The 21,853-nt window shown below is 41.8% G+C and overlaps 2 protein-coding genes and 1 non-coding gene across 6 annotated transcripts; 2 read left to right on the forward strand and 1 right to left on the reverse strand.

Annotated features, from left to right (window-relative positions):
* Nucleotides 1-1,285: 1,285 nt before the first annotated feature.
* LOC102712099 (nuclear pore complex protein NUP214) lies at nucleotides 1,286-15,150 on the reverse strand. 4 transcript variants are annotated; one of them, XR_005812273.1, is made up of 21 exons: nucleotides 14,765-15,150; nucleotides 14,459-14,676; nucleotides 14,089-14,257; nucleotides 12,999-13,148; nucleotides 12,124-12,248; nucleotides 11,116-11,228; nucleotides 9,975-10,117; nucleotides 9,715-9,877; nucleotides 9,400-9,581; nucleotides 8,595-9,292; nucleotides 7,809-7,961; nucleotides 7,642-7,699; nucleotides 6,680-6,813; nucleotides 6,475-6,599; nucleotides 6,018-6,336; nucleotides 5,605-5,812; nucleotides 3,512-5,491; nucleotides 2,553-2,685; nucleotides 1,954-2,132; nucleotides 1,756-1,825; nucleotides 1,286-1,657 (listed from the first exon to the last, which is right to left on the reverse strand). XR_005812273.1 is itself a non-coding variant. In XM_040526507.1 (19 exons), the coding sequence occupies exons 1-18, from the start codon at nucleotides 14,973-14,975 to the stop codon at nucleotides 2,570-2,572; spliced, it is 5,265 nt and encodes a 1,754-aa protein (XP_040382441.1). In that variant the 5' UTR covers nucleotides 14,976-15,150; the 3' UTR covers nucleotides 2,143-2,242; nucleotides 2,553-2,569. The 4 variants fall into 4 exon arrangements, 2 of the variants coding, with proteins under 2 accessions (XP_040382441.1, XP_040382440.1); XR_005812274.1 differs by lacking the exon at nucleotides 1,954-2,132; XM_040526507.1 differs by lacking the exons at nucleotides 1,286-1,657; nucleotides 1,756-1,825; nucleotides 1,954-2,132 and adding an exon at nucleotides 2,143-2,242.
* A 394-nt stretch (nucleotides 15,151-15,544) lies between these two features.
* Nucleotides 15,545-17,473, forward strand: LOC102719131 (probable lysophospholipase BODYGUARD 4). Its single transcript, XM_006658087.3, has 4 exons — nucleotides 15,545-16,036; nucleotides 16,127-16,473; nucleotides 16,562-16,758; nucleotides 16,868-17,473. The coding sequence occupies exons 1-4, from the start codon at nucleotides 15,610-15,612 to the stop codon at nucleotides 17,220-17,222; spliced, it is 1,326 nt and encodes a 441-aa protein (XP_006658150.2). The 5' UTR covers nucleotides 15,545-15,609; the 3' UTR covers nucleotides 17,223-17,473.
* Nucleotides 17,474-19,282: 1,809 nt separating this feature from the next.
* On the forward strand, nucleotides 19,283-19,479 carry LOC121055078. Its single transcript, XR_005812296.1, has one exon. It is a non-coding gene; the product is annotated as a U2 spliceosomal RNA (small nuclear RNA).
* The last annotated feature ends 2,374 nt before the right edge of the window (nucleotides 19,480-21,853 follow it).

Below are 21,853 nucleotides of genomic sequence, written 5' to 3' on the forward strand. Positions count from 1 at the left end.
TTCTTTTGAGAAACTAGGGGAGGGAGGGAGCACCTTATTCTCATGGCAACTTTGGGGCTGTGGTCTGCAAACCTATGGTGTTAGAACTTGCCGGCCTCTCCGGCTTGGATTCCTGAATGATATCCATACCATACTTGAGAACTAATTCTGGTCTCCACTGCATTTCTGGAGGCCTATATGTGCTGAAATGAAAGGGCAACATCTGTGGTCAATCAGCATTGGTTAGGATTCCATATGATCTGCTGTATTGTCACATGACTAGTTTCGCATTGCCCGGATGCGGTGTATATGTGTATGTCCAACTTGTTTCTCCATCAGAATTCAGGCAGACACACTTGGTTAAGGAATAGAGTGGGTAAGAGGGAGGGCAAAGCTCTTTTGACTGCAGCTTCAGGCATCCAGAAGAAGAATTGTGCAAAGTTCAGCATAGAGTGAAAGTGAAGGTGCCCATTCTATAAGCCAACCCCTCTGATGCCTTCTTGGGGCTGTACAAAGGTATGGAATGGAATATTGGAATAAGCATAGAATTCCCTTTTGTCCTCTTTGGTAAGTTTGGCACCTGTTCAGCTACCTGCAGGCCAAAGCATCCTGCTGGCCTGGTAGGGTTAAGGCAATCTAATAGGGCTGTGTCTGTGTGACTTTTAAACCATTGCCGTAACTTCGCTGCTGTTCTTCATATGGCATCCAAAAGTGGGCTTAAAATGAAGGTTTAGTTCCAAGGTTTTAAGCACTCTTTTGCTGCTTTCCCTTTATTCCTGCACTTAAAAGAACTTCCAGTACACACTATGGTAGTACTCCCACCCTCGCCCATCCCGGTTTAAATCCAAAATAAGGTCCTACTTCTTCCTATGCAATCCAAGTCACATGATTTTTATCACTGACATAGTGGGCCTGCCGGACAAAATCTGAACAAGGATAAAGTCACCATGACTCAGGGTTAGAGGAACATGATACGTGCGTTAGAAACCCTATAAATTTTAATGAACGCTGGAGCTTCTTGTCAGATCTAAAAGGGAGATAGATGATCATACGGGCAACTGCCATGCATGCTCCCAACAGTGCTACGTCATGTGCGTTTCATGATTGCATCAGCATCTGTAATCCTTCCGAAGTTCATAGACCCCTGCCATGTGAAAACGAGGGGAATCTAAGCCGATAAACTAGTGGTGCAGTGGATTAGAGTTCGATCCTCATGACCAGCTTTCTGACACACCAACTCACTTTTTGTCAAGTTGGTGTTACTACTCTAGAAGAGAATTTGCTACTAATTGCAAGGTCTGTAAATATTCATCACAAAAAATGCAGGTAGTAGTTTTTATCCTACTCTAATATCATTAAAAAGAAGACAGTCATACTAGTACGGCAGACCATTTACTAAGTAGGAACAGTTTATCCAGACTTATGTTAATGTTTATTCAGGTACCAAGATAGGTAGTTACAAAGTTAATAACGTAACATGTGCCAGGAGAGTGATGAAACCACACATCAAAATATTCAGATGCTGCAGGGGCTTGTTGAAAAAGGATTGACAAGAGTATGGGCATACAAAGGAAGAGAGCACATCAGTATTCTTCGCTGTTCTTTCAAAGTTCTCTTGCATTTGCACTTTTTCTTGGGATTGTGCCTGTTGCTGTTACGTGTGCCGATAAAATTTCATCTAAGTTTGTAAGGGAATCATGGTGAGTAACCAGGTACGGAATGAAATCACTTATATAGTAAGATAAGCAAAGTGCTCTTGTGATATGGTATATATACCTGTATTTCCTCAGCTATATATTGAAGTTGAATATGTTCTGTTCCTGCTGATAGCTGCCTGATTCTCCAGCTTTGGTTGATCGTGAGTTGTCAACAAAGAGAACCGATCAATGATCATACGGGAGAAACTAAAACCATGTTTATGTTCCAACAGCATCGGTTCGTGGAAGAAAAAAAAAAAGAAGTATAACACGGTACCTTAGAATATGGAACAAACTCCTTCAGTCCTTGTGCCCTTAGCTTTTTCTAAGTCCGTTTTTATGCTGTTATATATATATTTGGGAAAAGATTACATGAATACATTCGGTTGTTACTTGTTAAATGTTTGGTATCATATGCTTTTGTTCTCTCTTTGCCCATCTGTCCGGCCGTACCCTCTGTTGACAGTTTCATGCATATTATTGAATGCTAGGCAGAGGCAGGAAGGCAAGGCAAAGCAAAAGGGGTGACAGAACGAAAAACTCTTGATGCTCACATGTCCATTTAACTGTTGAAATCAAAGCATAATAAACCAAACATCAATAACATGAATTAACTAGGGGTTAGCCAATAACCAACTTAGCATACCGTTACCACGATATAAAACATTTGCTAACTTAGAATTTTGATTATGGATGCAGACTACCCATCTTCTCTTGCTGGAAGGAGAAAGTGGTTCATAAACGCTCTTTCGTATTAGCTACTGCGTTCGATATACAAATGTTGAAGTTGAATTTGAACCAGATGAAGCACGAACAACAAATTTTGGTGCATGCAAATGGGCCACTGCAGCAGAAAGGCATGAAGAACTAGGATACCTGGAATTACAACTCTACTATTTTCTCATCTGTGTCAAAAGATTAGCTGGGGGTCCTCCAGATCCAGCAGAGCCACTCCCCGCAAATGCCGAGAAGCCAGACCCTTGATTACCACCAAAAGCTCCAAATCCACCTTTCAATTCAACCAAATATAGTTAATTGTCAGAAACATGAAGATGAGATTAACAAACTATAAGAAAAAAAAAAGAACCTTAAAGCTTCAGTAGCTGTGGGGCGAATTGGCATAAAATTTACTATTTAAGTCACATTTATCCAGACGGTCAAACTGCTTTTAACTAGTAATCGACTATTTATCTTCAATTAAAAGGAATACCTTGATTTTAATCATTTTTTTGCCAGTAAAGAATGGCTAGGCATATATCACTTGCAAAAACAACGAGAACTTAGAAGTTATAAATGACAACACACTGTTTAAGTTATAAAATAGATCAGAAAACATGGTTAGGCAGAATGATCTGTGATTGCTCGATCAACAATGGACATATCCACTATACGCTATCGAGCTGGGTAATCAAGGGCATGCAGAACGAATGAACTTAATTTAGCATGACATTTACTAGAGCAAAGACCTAACATTCTTTTTCACAAGGGAAAAAAAAGTAATGCCTAATAGAGAAGCCTTACCACAAAAGTCAAAAATGAACTTTCCTAATATGGAAGGTCAGTTCCACATTTGGTTGTATGCTAGCAGTTCAAGTTCAAAGAATAGTGGGGACGTACCAGTTTATCGAAATTTCACAACATCGTCAATATATATCAATCAACAAGCTCAAGTTGATCATCACCAGTTGGATAACTGTAATTAGCTAGTAATCTACTGGCATGTCTCAAACAGAAAAATGTGGACACATCTAACCATGAACATGTTATTAATGTAGGCTATAGCACGTCATCATTATCTAAAAGACGAAAACAGAGCAAAAATTCAGAGAGCTAACCACTGCTGAAGGCACTTCCCTGGGTTGCACCTCCAAAACCGCCACCAGATGAAGCTGCAGACGCAAAACCTCCACCTTTGGAGGCAAGAGCAGCAAACCCTCCACCAGCAGGACCAGCAGCAGCAGCAAACCCTCCACCAGCAGGAGCAGCAGCTGCAGAAAAGCTACCACCTGTTGCACCACCAGCAAATCCAGAACTGCTGGAAGATAAAGAAGCAAAGCCCCCAGAAGTGGAAGCACTAGCAAACCCACCAAATCCTCCAGCGCCAAAACTTCCCAATTGGCGTGATTGTCCAAAAGAACCTAGGACAGATCCAAGAGCTTGCTGAGCACCAAACTGTGCGTGCTGCCCAAATCCTGACTGCTGTGCTGCCCCAATTTGCGCAGGCTGCCCAAATCCTGACTGTTGCGCAACTCCAACTTGTGCTGGTTGACCAAATCCTGACTGACTTTGTGCTGGCTGACCAAATCCTGACTGCTGCCCAGCTCCGATTTGTGCAGGCTGCCCAAACCCAGACTGCTGCCCTGATCCAATCTGTACAGGCTGCCCGAATCCACTAAGCCCACTTGAGAATGCACTAGAAAATGTAGTGGAGCTAGCTGATTGGGATGACTGGGCTTGCTGAGATGAAGGAATACTCAGTGATGCCGGACGGAAAAGCTGTCCTGGACTAGTTGTCAGAGTAAATGACGAACCTGAACTTTTATTGTCAGAGGTAGTAAATGAGTTCCCAAATGGATTGGACTTTTGAGGACTTGAAGAAGGCACAGACCCAAGACCAAAACCACCAAGGGCAGCCAAGTTGAGATCCGAACTTGCAGAAGGAACCTCCTCTTCCATATCATCTTCATCTGATGAGAGATTGTTTGGTCCTACATCTTTTCCGGTGGAAGTGACAACAATAGATTCTGTGGCCGCTGGTGCCACTTCAGGCGCAGAGATAGGTACTGAAGGTAAGCTTCCATTAGTTTCTGGAATCGATGGAGGCTTGCCTTCAGTGATTGGTATGCTCGAACTAGTACTTGCAGAAACTGTTGTTCCAGTTACCTCTGATGTACCCACTTCAGGCATAGATACAATTTTATTCAAGCCAGTTGATGACTCCTTAACAGGGGTTGGAATAGATGGTAGGGAGCTAGATATAGGACTATCAGGTAATGGTGATGAAGGTTCTGGCATTGATTCCTTTGGTGGAAAAACGGAAGGAACTGTTGGAGACAAAGCATCTGAAATTTTTGTAGCTGCTTCTTTCATAGTTGATGAGGATGATGTAGCTGAAGAGGGGGCAGCTGTCTTAATAGAATATGGAGAGGATTGTGCAACAGGTGTTGGAGAAAATGCAGGAGGTTGAAATGCCACCTCAGGTTTACCTTTCGCTGGGATCTGCACTGTATCAGTAATCTTACTAAGTTGCACAGTCTTCCCTTGTAACAGAGCAGACTTGGAAGGTTCAGGAGACAATGGTTTGTTAAGATCTCTAAATGCACCACCCACACTCTGTGGAGAAACATCCAATCCTTTTGTGCTTCCCGCAGATGGCACTGCCTGTCCACCCTGTCTGTTCTTTGTAATCATGGAAGATACGCCTCCAGAATCCCCAGATAAAGTTTTAACAGAAAGCGGAGACTGAGAGAATTTTGAGCCCATCATCGAAGGTGACATATCTGGGAGTGTACTGGAATTAGTTTTAGGAATGATAGTGGTTTTAAAGGTCAAAGTACTTGGCTTTGGTACAGTGTGAGTTGTTCCAGAGGATGAAACATTGGATGAGCTGATATTCTCCCGGACATCCTTATGTGAATAACTGAATGACAATGGTGAAGATGGCGCTAACTTTGGTGGCTGGTCAGAGCTTTTCAGCTGCCCTGTTAAGTCAGGATACTTATGCTGAGGGCCTTGAGATGGTCCAGCTGACTCTTTTACCCATTTGAACAATGTGTTGTGCTGGGCACTTGACGGTTTTGTTTTCTCATGCAGCACTGTAAAGATTGTTTCAATAAGGAAGTCTACTCTAGTCTATACTCAAAATTTCTTAAATAACGAAATTTCTATTGAAGAAAAAAATTGAAGAATAAATAAATAAATAGTGTACCTTCACTTGGATAATGCAGCTTGTTTGCATATGATTCTACTATGGAAGAAGTGGGGCTACCACTAGATTTCTCCTGGGAGATAGCCGCCATCTGGGAATCAAATATTTTCTTATTTGACCTGAATGGCAGGTCACTGCTGATCTTGAGGCGCTGTTGTTGCGCTATTCTTTTAACAGTAGTTTTCTGAGGCTCCAAACTAGCCAGGCTCTAAAAAATTGATAAGTATTTTGCAGTTAGATTTGCTGCCAATCTACCATACATAGATCAACAAGAAAATATGGTAAGCATATGCCAAAAGAAAAGAAGTGCAGGAAGAAGGGGATCAAATGGAGAAGAAAGATCCTCAATTTCATCCCTTGATCATATGCATAATGCGTATACATGCAAAGTTTGGGCTGGGTTAAACACTTACCCTATCCAGCGACTCTCTCCTCCTCCTTGCAGTCTCAGGCTCAGCACTCTTGGAAGGCCCTAATATGCTAGTTATGTGTTCTCTTGTTGATGGATATCTCTTCACTGAATTGGAAGGAGTACCACCTGAAAATTTGGATGCATCCATCTTGTGATCTAGACCAATTGATTCAAACAACTCTTTGGCCACTGCCCCTCGTTTTGTAGAAGGAGAGCTTATATTTAGTGCAGATATTTGTTTTGTGAGACAATCTGACAGTTGTTCAGCTGCTGCTAATTGTGAATTCAGCGCATTGTACACACTAGATAGTTGCATCTGACTGCATAATAAGAGAAAAATCCGATAAGAATAAATATCTCTAATATTCTATATCCAATAAGTATATTGAATATAAATTTATCACTATAACATGCCAAACACACAGGAATTGCTAGTGAGGTGGTCTAGTATTGAATACCTAGACCGTGACTTATTAGAATAAATAGCTCTGCGACTAGAAGCAATTCTTCCTGTTTCTCCGAATTTGTTCATCTCCAGATTATTGAAATGCCTCTCCAGCTCTACCAGCTGGTTTGTCAAATTCTAGATGACAAAGGAACCTCGTATTAGTTTGTTGATATTCTTTTTCTAAACAAAGGACAGAAAGAGTCAGATATCAGTACCTGGTTAGCTTTGAGAATATTCTGCCTCTTCACTTCAAATTCTGGACTCAATTTCTGACGGTTCCATATGTCCCAGTACTGGGTATCTGAAGATTGATCCACAATTCCTTTCATGTAAGCTTGCCTAGCAGAGACTGTAGAGAAACAGAAAGAAGATTCTTAGTTAATGTGCTAGCCAAATTTTTGTTTGAGAACGGCTGTGGGCTAACTGTGAAGTCACCACGTCTTGCCTAGAGGGCCGGAACCTTTCAAGGTTCATTTTAAACCCTTGGTTTCCAGCAGAGATATAGAGCATAACATCAGTAGAAAAAGAAACTGACAAAATCCAAGCCTGACGAGAACATTTTTGTCAGGCCACAAGCCCACAACAAAATCATTCACTTGTTTTGGACTCGCAACATAAGTCAAGGGCAAGCACTCAGTCTTTCTGCTGTCAAGGGTTTCCTCAATCTTTACATACGGAATGCACAAAAACGTTGCCGGAACAACAATTTTGAAATGAATACAGCCATAAATGTCATCCCCACTCTCCATGATTGCAATGTTGACAAAGTGTTAAAATACCAGCACAGCAAACCAGTCTTCTAAACCTACCTCTGGCTCGAATAGTTTTTATTAATCCAAAAATATAGAATATCAATAAATGTGCGGTAGGCATGCATTATGAACTGCGAGGCAACCAAAGTAATGACAGACATCAATTGATGGAATTATTCAGAGATAATCAGTATCTAAAAAATCCCAAATGCAAAGAAAGAATGTTGGTCTTGGTTAATTAACAATATTAACTACCAAACAATGGCACCAAAGCAGGTGTGGACAATATTTAGCTAATTATCATAAAAACAGGCACTATGGTGATCCATGCAATCTATATTTCTTTCAGGTATATATTAAAGTACTATATGTACTGTGTCTACTGGCAAAAAAATAATAATAATAACCGTGAGTAGCAGACATGCCTTGAAACATCTTATTCCGCAGGTTTTCAGCTCTTGAACACTGTTCTACTATCTTGTTCTGGAGATCAAAATAAGCAGGAATTTTTTAGCAGGTTAAAGGTAGACTTGCAAGATGAGAAAGATAAAGACAAAGAAAAAGAATGTACATGTAAATTTTAATATAATACCTTAAAGATCTGCAACAGTTCCAGAAAATTTTGCAAATCACCCTCAAACATAGAAAGAGGGCGTTCCTGGAAGGTTATGCAGGCATCTCTGAAACCACCATCCTTCTCTATGTATGCTAGGAGTGTATCTAGCTCCTTGGCCATATCATTAATCTGTTCAACAAGAACAAGAACTTCACTAGTTACAATATAGATACCAAAAGGTAGACCCAAATTTCTATATTTAAAATATTCAGTGTTGAAGAACATGTTTCATACAGTACCGCACAGCAGTTGAGGTAAGTAAGGTATTAACATGGAACAATCAAACGAGTAGAGATTTGAAATAAAACAGGAGTCCAGCATGGGCACAAAAGAACACCCTCATCATTTCGCTTATGCTTATAAGCAAAACTTGAATTTTCAATCTTAAATTTGGGGTTGATTTAGGGAATTTTTATCTTAATTTATTTTTCAGTCTTTGCTTTTAGATCGTTAAGAACATGTATATATAATTTTTATTCACAATTATTTTTCGTTTGCAAATATTCGTTTAGCTTTTTTTCCCTAAGGAGAATTATCTTAAAACAATGAGGGCAAACATAGAATTATCTATATTTATATCCTAAGGAGATTTAATATATCAAATCGAAATGAAAGGGTTTACAACATTATTTTCAAAGACAATATTCAGGAAATTCAGTTGCATGACGAATCAGAAAAAAGGAAAGAAAGATATAATAAACAGGCCTTAATGAGGCATGACAGTAAAAAAAACACTGTAATTAAATGGTTTGCTGATCTTACACTGTAAAATTTTTTAGACAAATCTTGTTCAGTATCGAGCATTGTGCCTGACTTGAAATTTTTAGAATAGTCCACTGCTGCATGTGTTCTGTTATGTGATTTGTCAATGCTTTCCTGTGGTAGAGGTGATCCACGTGAGGTAGGAAATGCTTCAATATTTCCTGTACGAAAGCCAGTGGATGAAGGTCCAGCTGAGGAAGGTTTTATTGGAGAAATTGATGGCAATGGTTCAGAACTTAAGCCAACTGAACTAGGAATTTTCTTATCAGTAGTATAGCTGCTTTGCAGTGGGTGACTTCCAAAACCACTTTCACTCCTTTCTCCAGACTTAACCAGGGTGGATCCATCAGAACTGAACTTCAATGATTTAAAATTAAGGCCACCATCTTTCTTTGAGTTCTGAGATCCCCCGAGTGCTCCCACCGGTTGGGTGGAACCGACGTTTCCTTTACCAAGTTGGTTATTTATGAAAGTGCTACTGCTGCTTTGTTGACAAGAAGAAACAAATTCACTAGATGTGTTGCTTCCTGCTGTATTCATACCTACGGTATTAACAGTAGGAAAGCTGAAAGATATTCCAGGCTTCATGTTGCTTGCTGGTGCTAAGGAGGCAGGTGCAAGTGGGGAAGCCACTATTTCCTTGGTTTTTGAAACTGGAGAAATGTTTTTCACATCTGTTGATCCATGCTGGTCTCTATCTGCAAGATATGAAAGGAATAATTATTAAGTTTCAAAAGCACTTGGCAATATAACAAACAGCCCCTAAAAGTTATAACTATGTGAGCGCTGCATAACAGTCCTTCACCTGGTTGTGCACTAGAAAGCTCAGCCCCACTTTCTGTGAGAATACTCCTGCCCAATGAACTGGTAACACTTGGAGTAAACTCTTTTCCAGAAACAGTTGCAGGTGAAATTAGTTTCTTCACATTGCTATCTTCAATAGCCGCAGATAGCTTCATTTGAGTCAATTCAGAAGGATCAGAAATTCTAGAGAAGAGATCGGTGGCAGTACATCAGAATTTCTTTCCCAAACAAATGTTAGTGCATAGAAATTACAATCAGTGATAAAGAGAACATGTTTTTGCTTGTGATTTTGCACTAGCAAATAGAGGGTGACTACCTGGCAAGAAAATATATATTCAATTTCCCTTCACCAGTCAGATAAAGTAGAACATGTTGAGGAGCAACCTCCTTTTGTTCAGGACCAACTGTTACAGTGATCTTCTGATATAATGACACATTCTCGACACCAAACCCCAATGTAACATTGTCATCACCATTCTCTGAAATGGTAAATTAGAGTAGAGTAAACAGATCGAGTTTATACTTCATTTTCACAAAGAAACAGTGTGTTCTAGTTGTAGCTGAATTATGCCTTACCTTGTAGGTCAATCCTAGGACTATATTTATCCTCCAACATCTCAAGATATACTACGGATTTTTCGTCATCAGTTGCAGATGACCATTTCAAGAGTGAAATGTGTTCGTCAATGCTCTTTCTATTGGAAGCCACCATTAGATCCCTGTCAAATAAAAATCATAGCATGCAAATGTTGGAAGAACATAAACGTAAGAAGAAATGTGATATTACTACATAGATGCTAATTGGCAGAACTAAGCAGATCCTGCACTAACTTTTTTTTTCAGGGGATGCACTAACTATTTTTTTTTGTTCAGGATTACTTTGTTATGATATTGATAGCCAATGTCCCAAACTCCCAATCTAAGGTCAGCAGTAACATATCCAATTAGAAAAGGTGCATTGTGCAAGTTTAGCCCATATGGTTTAACATTTCATTACATATACTCCCTCCGTCCAAACATAAGTAATTCAAGCGCTAAAAGTTTGTCCTCAAATATAAGCTATTCAGAGTACTACTTTTCCCTCAAACCACCCACCCATTTTCATATACCCTCGTTAATGAGGGGCATCATAGTCTTTTTCCTCCAACCTTAATTTATCCAAACAACCAACTATGTCCATCCCAAAATGTAATCGCTTCTATGTTATTTAACAGGGATTAAGATTGGGAAGAAAAGACTATAGTGCCCCTTAATAAATGACAAATGGATAGAGGTGGGAGGGTAGGTGGAGATAAAATGGAAAAAAATGAATGAGAAATGATTGATGGGACATATACTGTGAATAGTGTCAGAATAGCTTACATTTTGGTACAAGATTCAAATCCCCAAAATGCTTACATTTTGGAACGGATGGAGTAGAATCCACTATCTTTGGGGACAGAGGGAGTATTATTTCACCTCATGCTATTGACAAACTAATCTTTATCACACAAGATTAAATCCACCTATTAGACTCTCGTGAGGTGGCATAGAAACAGATAAAATTTTAGCTGAATAAATGCCTTGATCAAGTATTTTCTTGCTCTCACAACATGAACACTTATGTTGGATTCTTATAAGTGTAACAGAAACTTTTATCATGCAATTGTAGAATGACAGAATATATGCCCACAAAATATTCCATATCTAATACAGTAGATAGATCAGGTTTGCATACCAGCGATGCAGAAAGCCCAGTAACAGATTAGGTCCAGCTCCAGGTGGTAAAACATCATCCATGATTCCTCGGAAAAAATCCACATAGGTGAAAACAACTGGCTTGTCTGAGTTCTATAAGGGCATTGAGAAAGCACTTTAATGAACTGGGTAGTTGGGTTGCTGAGTGTTAAGAGGTCGCCAACTCAAACTATTATAGTTTTCAACCTCAGCAATTAATGCCATGAGAATTAGGAAATTTTGTGATCCGCAATTCAAAAATTATCACATAGACGAGTGTAAAAGTTCCACTTTTCAAACTAAGGCTATTATTTATGCACATGTTCTTATTATTGATAATCAGAACCAAACACTTTAGCATACATGCAACATTTTTTAACATCCTTATCATAACAAATTTTCTGCAAGCCCTAGCATTAGTTTACTGGTAGTGCAGTTTGGGAAACATAGAAATGTAGGGCAGGTTAAAAATTTGACTTCATTCTTAGGAGTTCTGTGAACTTCTGATTGTACCTTCAGAAGGTTAGTTCTCATAAATAAGAACTACTAAGATCAAAGCATAAAACTATCAATATATAGCCAATCCATAACAACTCAAAAGCCAAAGAAATATTGGCCAGTGGTATAGTATGGAACTAAGGAACCACCCACTTGATTAATGTCAAAATGGACTTGTAGCATTTCAAGATATTAGCACAACTCGTGCATATATCCACGTACATTTTGACAAAAACATATCGAAACAACAACATGATGGAGATTAAGGCTACAACATTCAGAAAATGGTGATGGGTTGTTCCTTCTGTCTCTTCTTTGAAGACATTATTTTCATTTTAAAAAGTATACAAATGTTGTCCACACAGCCACATGAAAAAATGCTTTAAACTAAATAGTTGACTGTTTGAGGTAGTTTGTTCCATACAAGCATATGATAAGACACTCACAAAAAAAATATCATGATATAAAAATCTACATAGCAGAAGTGACCAGAACTAAACGATCAACTAACCTCAAAAAATGTGTTTCCAGAGCTTCTTATAACTTGGACAAGGTAACCCTCTTCATTGCCTTCTTCATTCAATTTTACACAACCAACAACAATACTGTCATCGCGCACCCATCCAATTGAATCCACTGATGAAAAATAAAAAAAATACAACATTAGTAACAAACCATAATGATCACCTACTTAACACAATCCAATGCATATGAGTGAATGTCTACAAGGACAGCAGTAACATAATAAAAGATGAATGTAAGGGATAGAGCATAAACTTCATAGGGCATGGAACAAAGGTCGAAACCCAACTTCACCACAACATTTCAAACATCTTGAAGTTTCCAAGAAATTCCTAATCTTAATGATTAGTTATTTTTGGTTCACATCAATTTACAACAAGAATACTATTTCTTGTGCACCTCATAAGCACTTTTCCCAACACCCATTAGTCAGTCTATTCTACAGGTGGCAATCATATTTGAGGACTGTGCTTTGCTCATAACTTTTTGAAAAATATGAAACAGGTAGGTTTAGTGTGTCAGCGTTCTGTGAATCTGTGATGCATGCAACGATTAATCACCTGTGTGCTCCTCATCTGGGCCCGATGTGTAACAAGCTTACTGTTTCATTTACTTCAGACTAAAATCAATTTTTACATGTTAAAACACAGTAGCATATCAGAGTGAGAACACAACCAAACAAGTCTGATGATGATTACTTTTTCTAATAGTCACACTCTAAACCATACAGAAAAAATGTGCAATTAATAATAATAGCGAAGAACTTGGTGCAACTCAAATAATTCATTTTCCCACAAAAAAAACTCGAATAATTCATTTTGTAACCGAGGATTGGAGATACATAAGAAACCGCAGGGTGCTTACCTTTGATGCTAGCATCTTCTGAATCATTATCATCAGACCATAGCTGGAACAAGAGGGACATGCAACACATTTCCTTAAGATCTGACGACAATATGTTAAGAACATTCTTTTTTGAAAGAACAATGTGAGTCCCTTCCTTGCAGCAGTCAACTGTATACATTTCAAGGCAACTTCAGTTTAGAAATTAGTACGGTGATGAGTAACCTCAATTACAACAATGAAACATTGATCAGGAAATTTGCTAACACATACTCCCTACATTCTATATTGTAAGGTGTTTTAGTTTTGTCCTAAGTTAATGTTCTTTAACTTTGACCAAGTTTGTAGAAAAATGCACCAACATCTACGACATCAGATTAGTTTCATTAAGTCCACCATGAAATGTATCTTGATATGTATTTATTTTGTATTGCAGATGTTAATATACTTTTCTATAAACTTGGTAAAAGTCAAATAACTTTGACTTAGGACAAAACTAGAAGACCTTACAGTATGGAACGGAGGATGTACTGGCCAAGGAGTGAAAGCAGGAACGCTCCAAAGATAAATATTAAGTATGACATCATCTTTACTATACAACCGCAAACAAGATTAATATAGTTTGTCTTGTCTTTTGTAGAGACTGAGGATGTATAGAAAATAACTCCGAGAAATAGATCTATTGAATGAACTTGCAGTCCCCAAAGAGATATATATGTCAAAGCACAAGTGCACGATGTTCTGGTTATTTTCACTCGCACAAATGTAGCATGGATAACTTAGCAGATCCTACTATCTATAATACAATTGTATACCATTTACAAAGCACTGCATGTTTAACAACTGTGCAGATGCACTTCTAAAATAAACAACAAAAACAGATCCTAGAACATGATCTCCTGTCCAAATAGTAAAATGACGAAATAAGGTTTTAAGTATTGAAATTCACAGTACAATAACCAATACAAAGAAAATTTACATCATGAACTCAGAATATATTTGTGTATGCTATATCTCACATCTGATTTAAGAATGTTTGGCTAGAATTTCTAACAGTTATTCATTGCATGACAGGGGTTCAAGTTTATTAGGAATAGTAGAAGGCACAGACCAGCATCAACATTTTCAATTGCATCCTTAAGACCTTCCCCCAAACTTCCTTGAGACAGCAACCCGTCTTTCAAGAGTACAATAAAGGCTTTGGAGGCCTGATTTAGCCACTTAAAATCTTTAATAGTGTTGGATCCTTCCATGGTACATGTTGACAATGGTTCTGCATCCTATGCAGCATAATTATGAAGAGCATGAGGAGAGGATACATGAAATCTATAAGAGGTCACAGTGTATCAGGATTTTTTTGTGTGAAAAATGCAAATCACTTGGACAAAAACATTTCTCCAGTTTCCTATGAGTTGTGCTGGAATGCGGGTGAAATTTATCATCCACATGTAGTTGTGGCAGAGAGAAGGAGATGATATAACCTTGTCGGTGAGCAGGGAAGAAGCCGAGAAGAAGTGCATCACATTGCCAGCGCAGGCAGCTAACACCGATTCATCACGGGAGAGCTCGAGGAAGGAGACCCCGGGAAGAGGAATGTCCGCGACGCAGCAGTCCTGCGCGCAGCGGGTGCTCCCCTTGCCCTTCTCTCGTGCCTCCTTGCTAGCTTCGATCAACGCCTTGGTCCTCGCAGCCATAAACCCTGGAAACCGAAGGGAAAACCTCAGGCGGTGAGATGGAGACGGGCATGCCGATCGGGACCTTGGACATGGCGATTCTCTGAGGATTACCATTAGGGTGGGCGAGGAAGACAGCGCCGTGGCGGTCGGAGACGGTGAGCGGCCGCGAGGGAGGCGACTGGAGGTCGAAGAGCGGGAGAGGCGAGGAGGTGGTAGGGAGGAGGGGGATGGGGTCACCGGCGAGGCGGAATACGAAGTCGGTGGTGCCTTCTTCCTCTCCCTCGACCTCGTCGGAGAGGTCCAGCTCATGCGGCGGCGCCATGGCCGGGACCTAGGGTTTTGGGCGGGAAACGGGGCGGGGACAGCGCGGCGAGGGAGCAAATGGGGTTGTCCTGGAGCGAGTAGAACTTAACTAGAGCGCAAGTAGCGGAGGGCTTCGCGTGGGAGTGGAAGCGGAGCAGCGTCGCCGGCGCGGCGGAGGGGGAGGCAGGGCAGACGCTTCGCTTCCCGGAGCCGGAGGCGAATGGTGGCGCTGAATACAGTGGGCTCTTGTCATGGCCTCGCGGGTCAATTGGGCTTTCTATTGGGCCTAACGCTTGTGTTAATTGGGCTTCTTTTTACTGGGCCTTCCGTTCGCGTCTTGGCGCGGGCACGGTAAGAAGGCGCGTGAAGCTACCGGAGGTGAGGACGACTCCGGCGAGGTCGCGACAGTGACACCGCGGCAACCGAACACGAAGCTACCGCCGGAAAAACTCGCGCACCGACCACCGACAAGTCGTTGCTGCCTTTTCCTTCTCCAACGCGCACACCAGCGACGTGGAGCAACGCCATACACACGACGCGCGCGCGCGTTTCCAGCCTCACGACTCGCATCGTGTTCCTTCCATTCCATCCCCCCCTCTGCCGCGCCTCCTCTCGCGTTCGCGAACCCCGACGAACTACGGAGGTCGGCGGCCATGCTCGCGCTCGCCAACCTCTCGCCTTCCGCGTGGCCGAGAGTCGTCGCGGGCGCCGCCTCCTCGGCGCTCACCGCCGCCGTCTTCGCCCTCCTGGACGTCGTCGACGTGTTCCTCTGCTTCGTGTACGGCTTCCTCGACGGCGTCCTCGAGGACAGCCCCGTCAGCTGCTACTGCCACGGGAGGCACACAGCGGCGATGGAGGACGACGAGGTTTCCGACACATTGTACCTCCGGCGGAGCGCCTTCCGAGACGCGCTCATGGGACTTGTCAGGGGTAGGAGCGGGTCGCCGGCGGAGACGGAGCGGCGCAAGGGGCGGAGCCCGAGGTGGTCGGACTGCGGCTGCGAGTCGTGCCGCGAATGGCAGCGCCACCACGACGTCGACGGCCGGCTGCACTTCGTCGTGAACCGACCGGCGCCAAACGGTCTCAACTTCCTTCCGTTATTTCAGTTACGAAACCAACTGCCGTGTCGGCTCGGCGACATTGTTAACGGCCACAAGCTTAGCTTTGCAGATGGACCAGCGACGACGACGCGGAGTGATCAAGACGACGCCATCTTCATCCACGGCTTCACGTCGTCGTCTTCCTTCTGGTCCGAGACCGTGTTCCATGAATCCTCCTCCGTCCTCAGCAACTGCAGAATGTTCGCGGTTGATCTCCTCGGCTTCGGCAAGAGTCCCAAGCCGGCAAACTGCATGTACAGGCTGAAAGACCACGTCGAGATGATCGAACGGAGCCTCATCGATCCACTGAACCTGAGCTCCTTCCATCTCGTCAGCCACTCGATGGGCTGCATCATCGCCATTGCATTGGCCGCAAAGCACCCGGAACGAGTCAGATCAATCACACTGATTGCACCGGTAAGCACATACCCAAACCGATCAGTCGTCAGAGCTCTGAACTGGTCAGATCTGATCGCTCGCTGGATCCGTTGCTTTGGTTTTGTAGCCGTACTTTCCGGCGTGCGAAGAGAAGGCGAGCCAAGTGGCACTGAAGAGGCTGGCGGAGAAGAAGCTGTGGCCGCCATTGCAGTTTGGGTCCGCAGTGATGTCATGGTACGAGCACATTGGGAGGACCGTCTGCTTCTTGGTCTGCAAAAACCACCTGCTCTGGGAGCGCCTCTTCAAGCTCCTCACAGGAAAGAGGTAACCCAGTTCATGGTTCATCAGGCATCGAATTCGTGATGCTAAAAACTGCAGCTCAGGTTGGTGTATTTCAGTAAAAAGGAAAAGAATCAGAGCTTCGATGATGCAGGGACGTGGACTTCCTACTGGGTGACCTGACGAAGCACACGCACCACTCGGCGTGGCACACGATGCACAACGTGATCTGCGGCGGCGCGAGGCTGCAGGACGGGAACCTGGAGGCCGTCGAGGCGGGGGGCGTCCCGGTGCGGGTGATCCACGGCGGCGACGACCAGGTGGTGCCGGTGGAGTGCAGCCGCCAGCTGAAGGCCAGGCTTCCCGGCGCGGAGCTCCGTGTCTTGGGTGGGTGCGACCATAAGACGGTGGTTTTCGGCAGGGAGGAGTTCGCCCAGGAGCTCAGAGCCTTCTGGTCCGCCTCCCACTCCAACGAGCAACTTACTTCTGCACCACAGCGTGCAGGTTAACGGATTTGATTAACCTCGGTGTATGATTTTTTTTATTTTGTTAGAGAAGTGTTTTTTTTTACCTTACTTTTATGTCCAACTGGATATATGCAATAATTTTAAATTGAGAATTTAGTCACGCAACCAACATAATCTGAAATTTGCTCATACGCATATATATGAACTCTTGACTTTAGTGTGTTACTTCACTGCAACCACTAATGGACTAAGCGTCCATTCACAAATAATATCCACTCCATTTTGTCAATAGTGGTTGTATATTAGGTATACAGATTGTCTGCAGAGTTTGAGAGAAACGATGGGGCGATTGTTTGATTTCTTTAATGAAAAAGGCAAAGACAATATCTACAAACGATAAATAATTTATAAATAAAAAATTAATTAAAATACATGGTCGATCCTTAAACTTGTGCGCGGATGTTATCTAGATCCGTGAACTTAAAAACTACATATCTAAGTCCTTAAACTTGAAATCGAATGGTATTTATGTCCGTAAACTTTTAAATCGCATAGATAGATCTTAAACTTAAGAGTGGATATCATTTAGATCCGTAAACTTGAAATTTGTATATCTAGATATACTGTCTTGGTTTAGTGAAATCATAGCCGGTTCAAATCTCATTTGGCTGAAGTTGACCATGGAGTTGTTTTCAAATGTAGTACATATGTGGAATGCCATGTCAACAGTCAAACTTCAGTCAAATGAGATTTGAACTGGCTATAATTTTACTAAACCAAGATAGTGAACCTACACATATAATCTAAAAGTTTATAGACCAAAATGATATTCGCTCCTAAGTTTAAAAAACTAGATGCCTAATTTTTAAGTTTACGGATCTAGATGACATATGTTACTTGACCGGACATATATTTTACTTAAAATTTTATATACGTATTCTCACCGATCTAAAAATCAATATTAGAAAATAAACTTTATTAGAAAAAAAATCTCAAAATCAAGTTCAGATGTAATGTTGAAAATTCAAACTTTAGGTTAAGCAGAAAAGATGGGGTGCGTGATGTAACAACGGCATGAAGTTTGGCCTGCCAAACACGCGCGCACGTTCATATCATCATATGGACTTGGGAGATACAGATTCCTTTCCCTATCGACGATAACAAGAACAATTGCATAACTTTAATCCAGCTCCATGCCGAATGAGTTGTCTGTTATGAAATAGCTTTTCATGAGCCTACAAATACAGCACGATCGATCCATCGACCAACGGAAAAGCTCAAACTTTGCTGCAGACGTACCAAGCCGATCGATCAACGAAAATATGGCCACCGCCGGTCGGGTGCTGCTTCTGGCGCTCGCCGCCGTTCTGCTCGTCACCGGCGACGCCCTCCTTCCTCTTCCTGCCGCCGGTGTCCAGGAGCAGGAGCAGGAGCACGCGCCGGCGGCGCGCGAAGGCTACAGCATCGTGCCTGGTGAGCAACTCGCTACATATCTGAAGCGATCCTCCTACGTACTACGTATATCACATTATCACTGCCTGCCATGAACGGTTTGCTGCTGCTGCTGCTGCTTCTTCGATGCTTGCATCGGATCGTGCAGTTGCGCCGGTGACGGAGGGGAAGGCCTGGATTGCCGGACGCACCATGTTCAAGATCCCACCCGCCGCTCCTTGCCGTGCACTCGCAAACGGCGCCATGCACTGCTGAATTCCCCAGGACCCAAACACAATCCAATGTAGTAGTAATCTTACGCTTTCATCTAAGAGAAGATGTAACCAAATAGTAGTATGAATAATAATATACTACACCGGTACTCCGTATTATACTACTGTATGTATGTATGTATTTCGATACTGAATGAATGTATACGGGGCCAGGAGGCCCTCGATGTCAGGGAGTCATAACGGGCCTGGCCCATGACTCCACGAGAAATCTAGCATACTGGGCCGATAGGCCCGTTAGAGACCTAGCTGGTGGCCCATGCCGTCCGATAAATCATTTAATCTTTTTTCCCTTTTTGTTTTGTACCACATCGCTCAGCAGAGAGGAATAGGGAGAACGCCCAGGGTATTAAGAGGAGGGGTTGGAATCCATTGCAACTCATACCTTTCTCGGCCTTTTGGCTAAGATCAAGTGTAGTATCTGTTCTTATCAGTTTAATATCTGATATATGAGGTATATCCTCATGTGATATTAAATTTATTTTTTTAGGGGAGGACTGTCATCATAGTGGCTTGCCGCTAGAACACTCTTGTGTTGCCTTGGTGTTGCACTATCGTCGAGGCTTGGCACACCCCAACCAAATCTCAAATTCTAAGTTTGATTTTAAATCATGGAATCTTAATCTAGGTATTTAGGTTTGAAATGATATATGCTCCTTTGTCACAAGGAGACTCAATTTCATTTTTTGAAAACTTTGATTCGGTCACCATGACGACAATCACTACAAAACTACAATCTGATTGATCCTTTTCAGAAAGGAATCTTCAATATGTATTTAGTTACTTGCTACTTCGTACTTCTCTAGTTGGCAGCTTGAATAGGGATATGAATATGACGGTATGAATTATTAGCTAAGTACGTAGATTAGGATCATCTACCATGCTAATATTTTTTACTGACATGTGAACCAACGTGTTGATTCAAAGGAAATTTATAGGAAATTTATAGGATTTTATTCTTATAGGAATTTTTTCTACAAAATCATTTGAATCAAAGGAATGAATCCTATGAAATCTTATGAAATTCCTATGGAATGCCTCTTCCCATACAAGTTTTGGAGTAAATTTAACAAGAGCTAGAACCTCATAGAAAAAATCCTTTGAGTCTTTATCTCTCCTTAAATTTTTGTGTTTTTCCTGTGGTCCAATTAAACGATAATTTCTCCGTATTTACTGTGTTTTACAATCATCTATTCTACACTTATATTTCTATCAGAATTCTATATTTTTCATATTTTTTTATTTTTTTATTCCTATGATTAAAAAGGCCTGAACATGAGTCGGGTTGAGTGAGAGGTTGCTCGGATGGGCAAAGCTAGGTGGCCGACAAGGCGACAAGTGTTTTCTTCCAGCCTATCAACGTTACTATTCAGAAAGGATAAGAACAAAACGAGTACTGCTGTAGCATGTATAGTCATCCTAGCTAGATTCTGCACAAGATCTGAGAACATGAAAGATTGATCATTCATCGAACACTGCTAAAAGAGAGAGAGCTCCAAGGACACGACGTGTTACGTAACATAAGCAAAGCATATATACAACTACTTCAAAAGACTTCATGTTGTTTCAGAATTTGCCTTTCGTACAAAAGAAAGTTCAGCATTTACGTAGTGCAGATAGATATTTTAGGCAGCATTGGTGTTGCTACAAACTGAGCTGCAGGCGTATAATTTGTTGATCACCAGCTTAGTTCAGTCACTGTTCAACCACCTGTACGACTACGTACGTGCACTCTGCCTGCCTGAATGTTGAGCAATGAGAACACACACAAAAAGATGCACACTGGCACTCGGAGTCTTGTACAGTACTAGTAGCAACAGTATGGCACTGCACTACCCGATCCGGTGTTGAGATGGACGCAGTGCAGTACAGGGATCATATCGGGCCCAGCACTTGTCTCATATCCATCCATGTGGATGTGCCCAGCACTGCAAATGCGCCACTGTAGTATGATCATATATCTACTACTACTGTAATCCACAGATCGAGCTCTCGCCAATCGGAGGCACGCGACGTGTGATCCTGTCGATCGAGCTGCAGCTAGCTGCAATGGCGAGGACCACCGGCGCCGGCCGCCGTGGGGGGCCATGCCGCTGCCCTTGCTTTCAGCCGGCAGCTCGCCTCTGAATTTCTTCGTGGCTGGCCACTTGGCGCGCAGCTGGGGGCGTCGTACTCGAAGCCATTACTAGTGTTTTTTTGTGCAGGTGGAGGGAAAGTTCGTTTCTTCGCTGCTTTGGCCACGAGTTTTCCATGCGTTCCTCAGCTTGTCCCACCGTATTTATTCCTGCGGAATGCGATGCGAGGTTTTTGGTCGGGAGTTAGTGGCTTAGTGCTTCTTCAGTCTTTCAAAAAGCAGTGGTTTTTTTCTCTCTCCTTCAGATTCAGGACATTTTTAGTTCACAGAATCTTTTTCAAAACATCACATCAAACTTTTAAATACATATTTGAAATATTAAACATAGTCTAATTATAAAACAAATTTCAGATTTCGCCTAGAAACCGTGAGATAATCTTTTAAGTCTAATTAATCCATCATTAGCATATGTTGGTTAATGTAGCATTTATGGCTAATCACGTCATAATTAGGCTCAAAAGATTCGTCTCGCGATTTCCTCCATAACTATATAATTAGTTTTAATATTCATATATATTTAATGCTTAATTTATGTGTCTATTTAGGAACTAGACGCCCAAGAGAGACGACCGAAGAATTCCCAGCGATAATTTTCTCTGCCCTCTTCGTTGGTTTCTTGAATTGACTACTTTTTACTTATGATGCTCCTGTCACTTACTTTGAGTAAATGCATATTTAAATATTTCATTTACATATTATCTTTTTAAATATGCTACAAAAAGACAACATTGTCAATTTTTTATGGGCTTCTACATATACATTTTTCGAACGGTAAAACTGTGTATTTTTTCCAAAAAAGTTCTATATAGAAGTTAATC

Source organism: Oryza brachyantha, chromosome 7 (assembly GCF_000231095.2).
Source record: "Oryza brachyantha chromosome 7, ObraRS2, whole genome shotgun sequence".
NCBI lineage: Eukaryota > Viridiplantae > Streptophyta > Magnoliopsida > Poales > Poaceae > Oryza > Oryza brachyantha.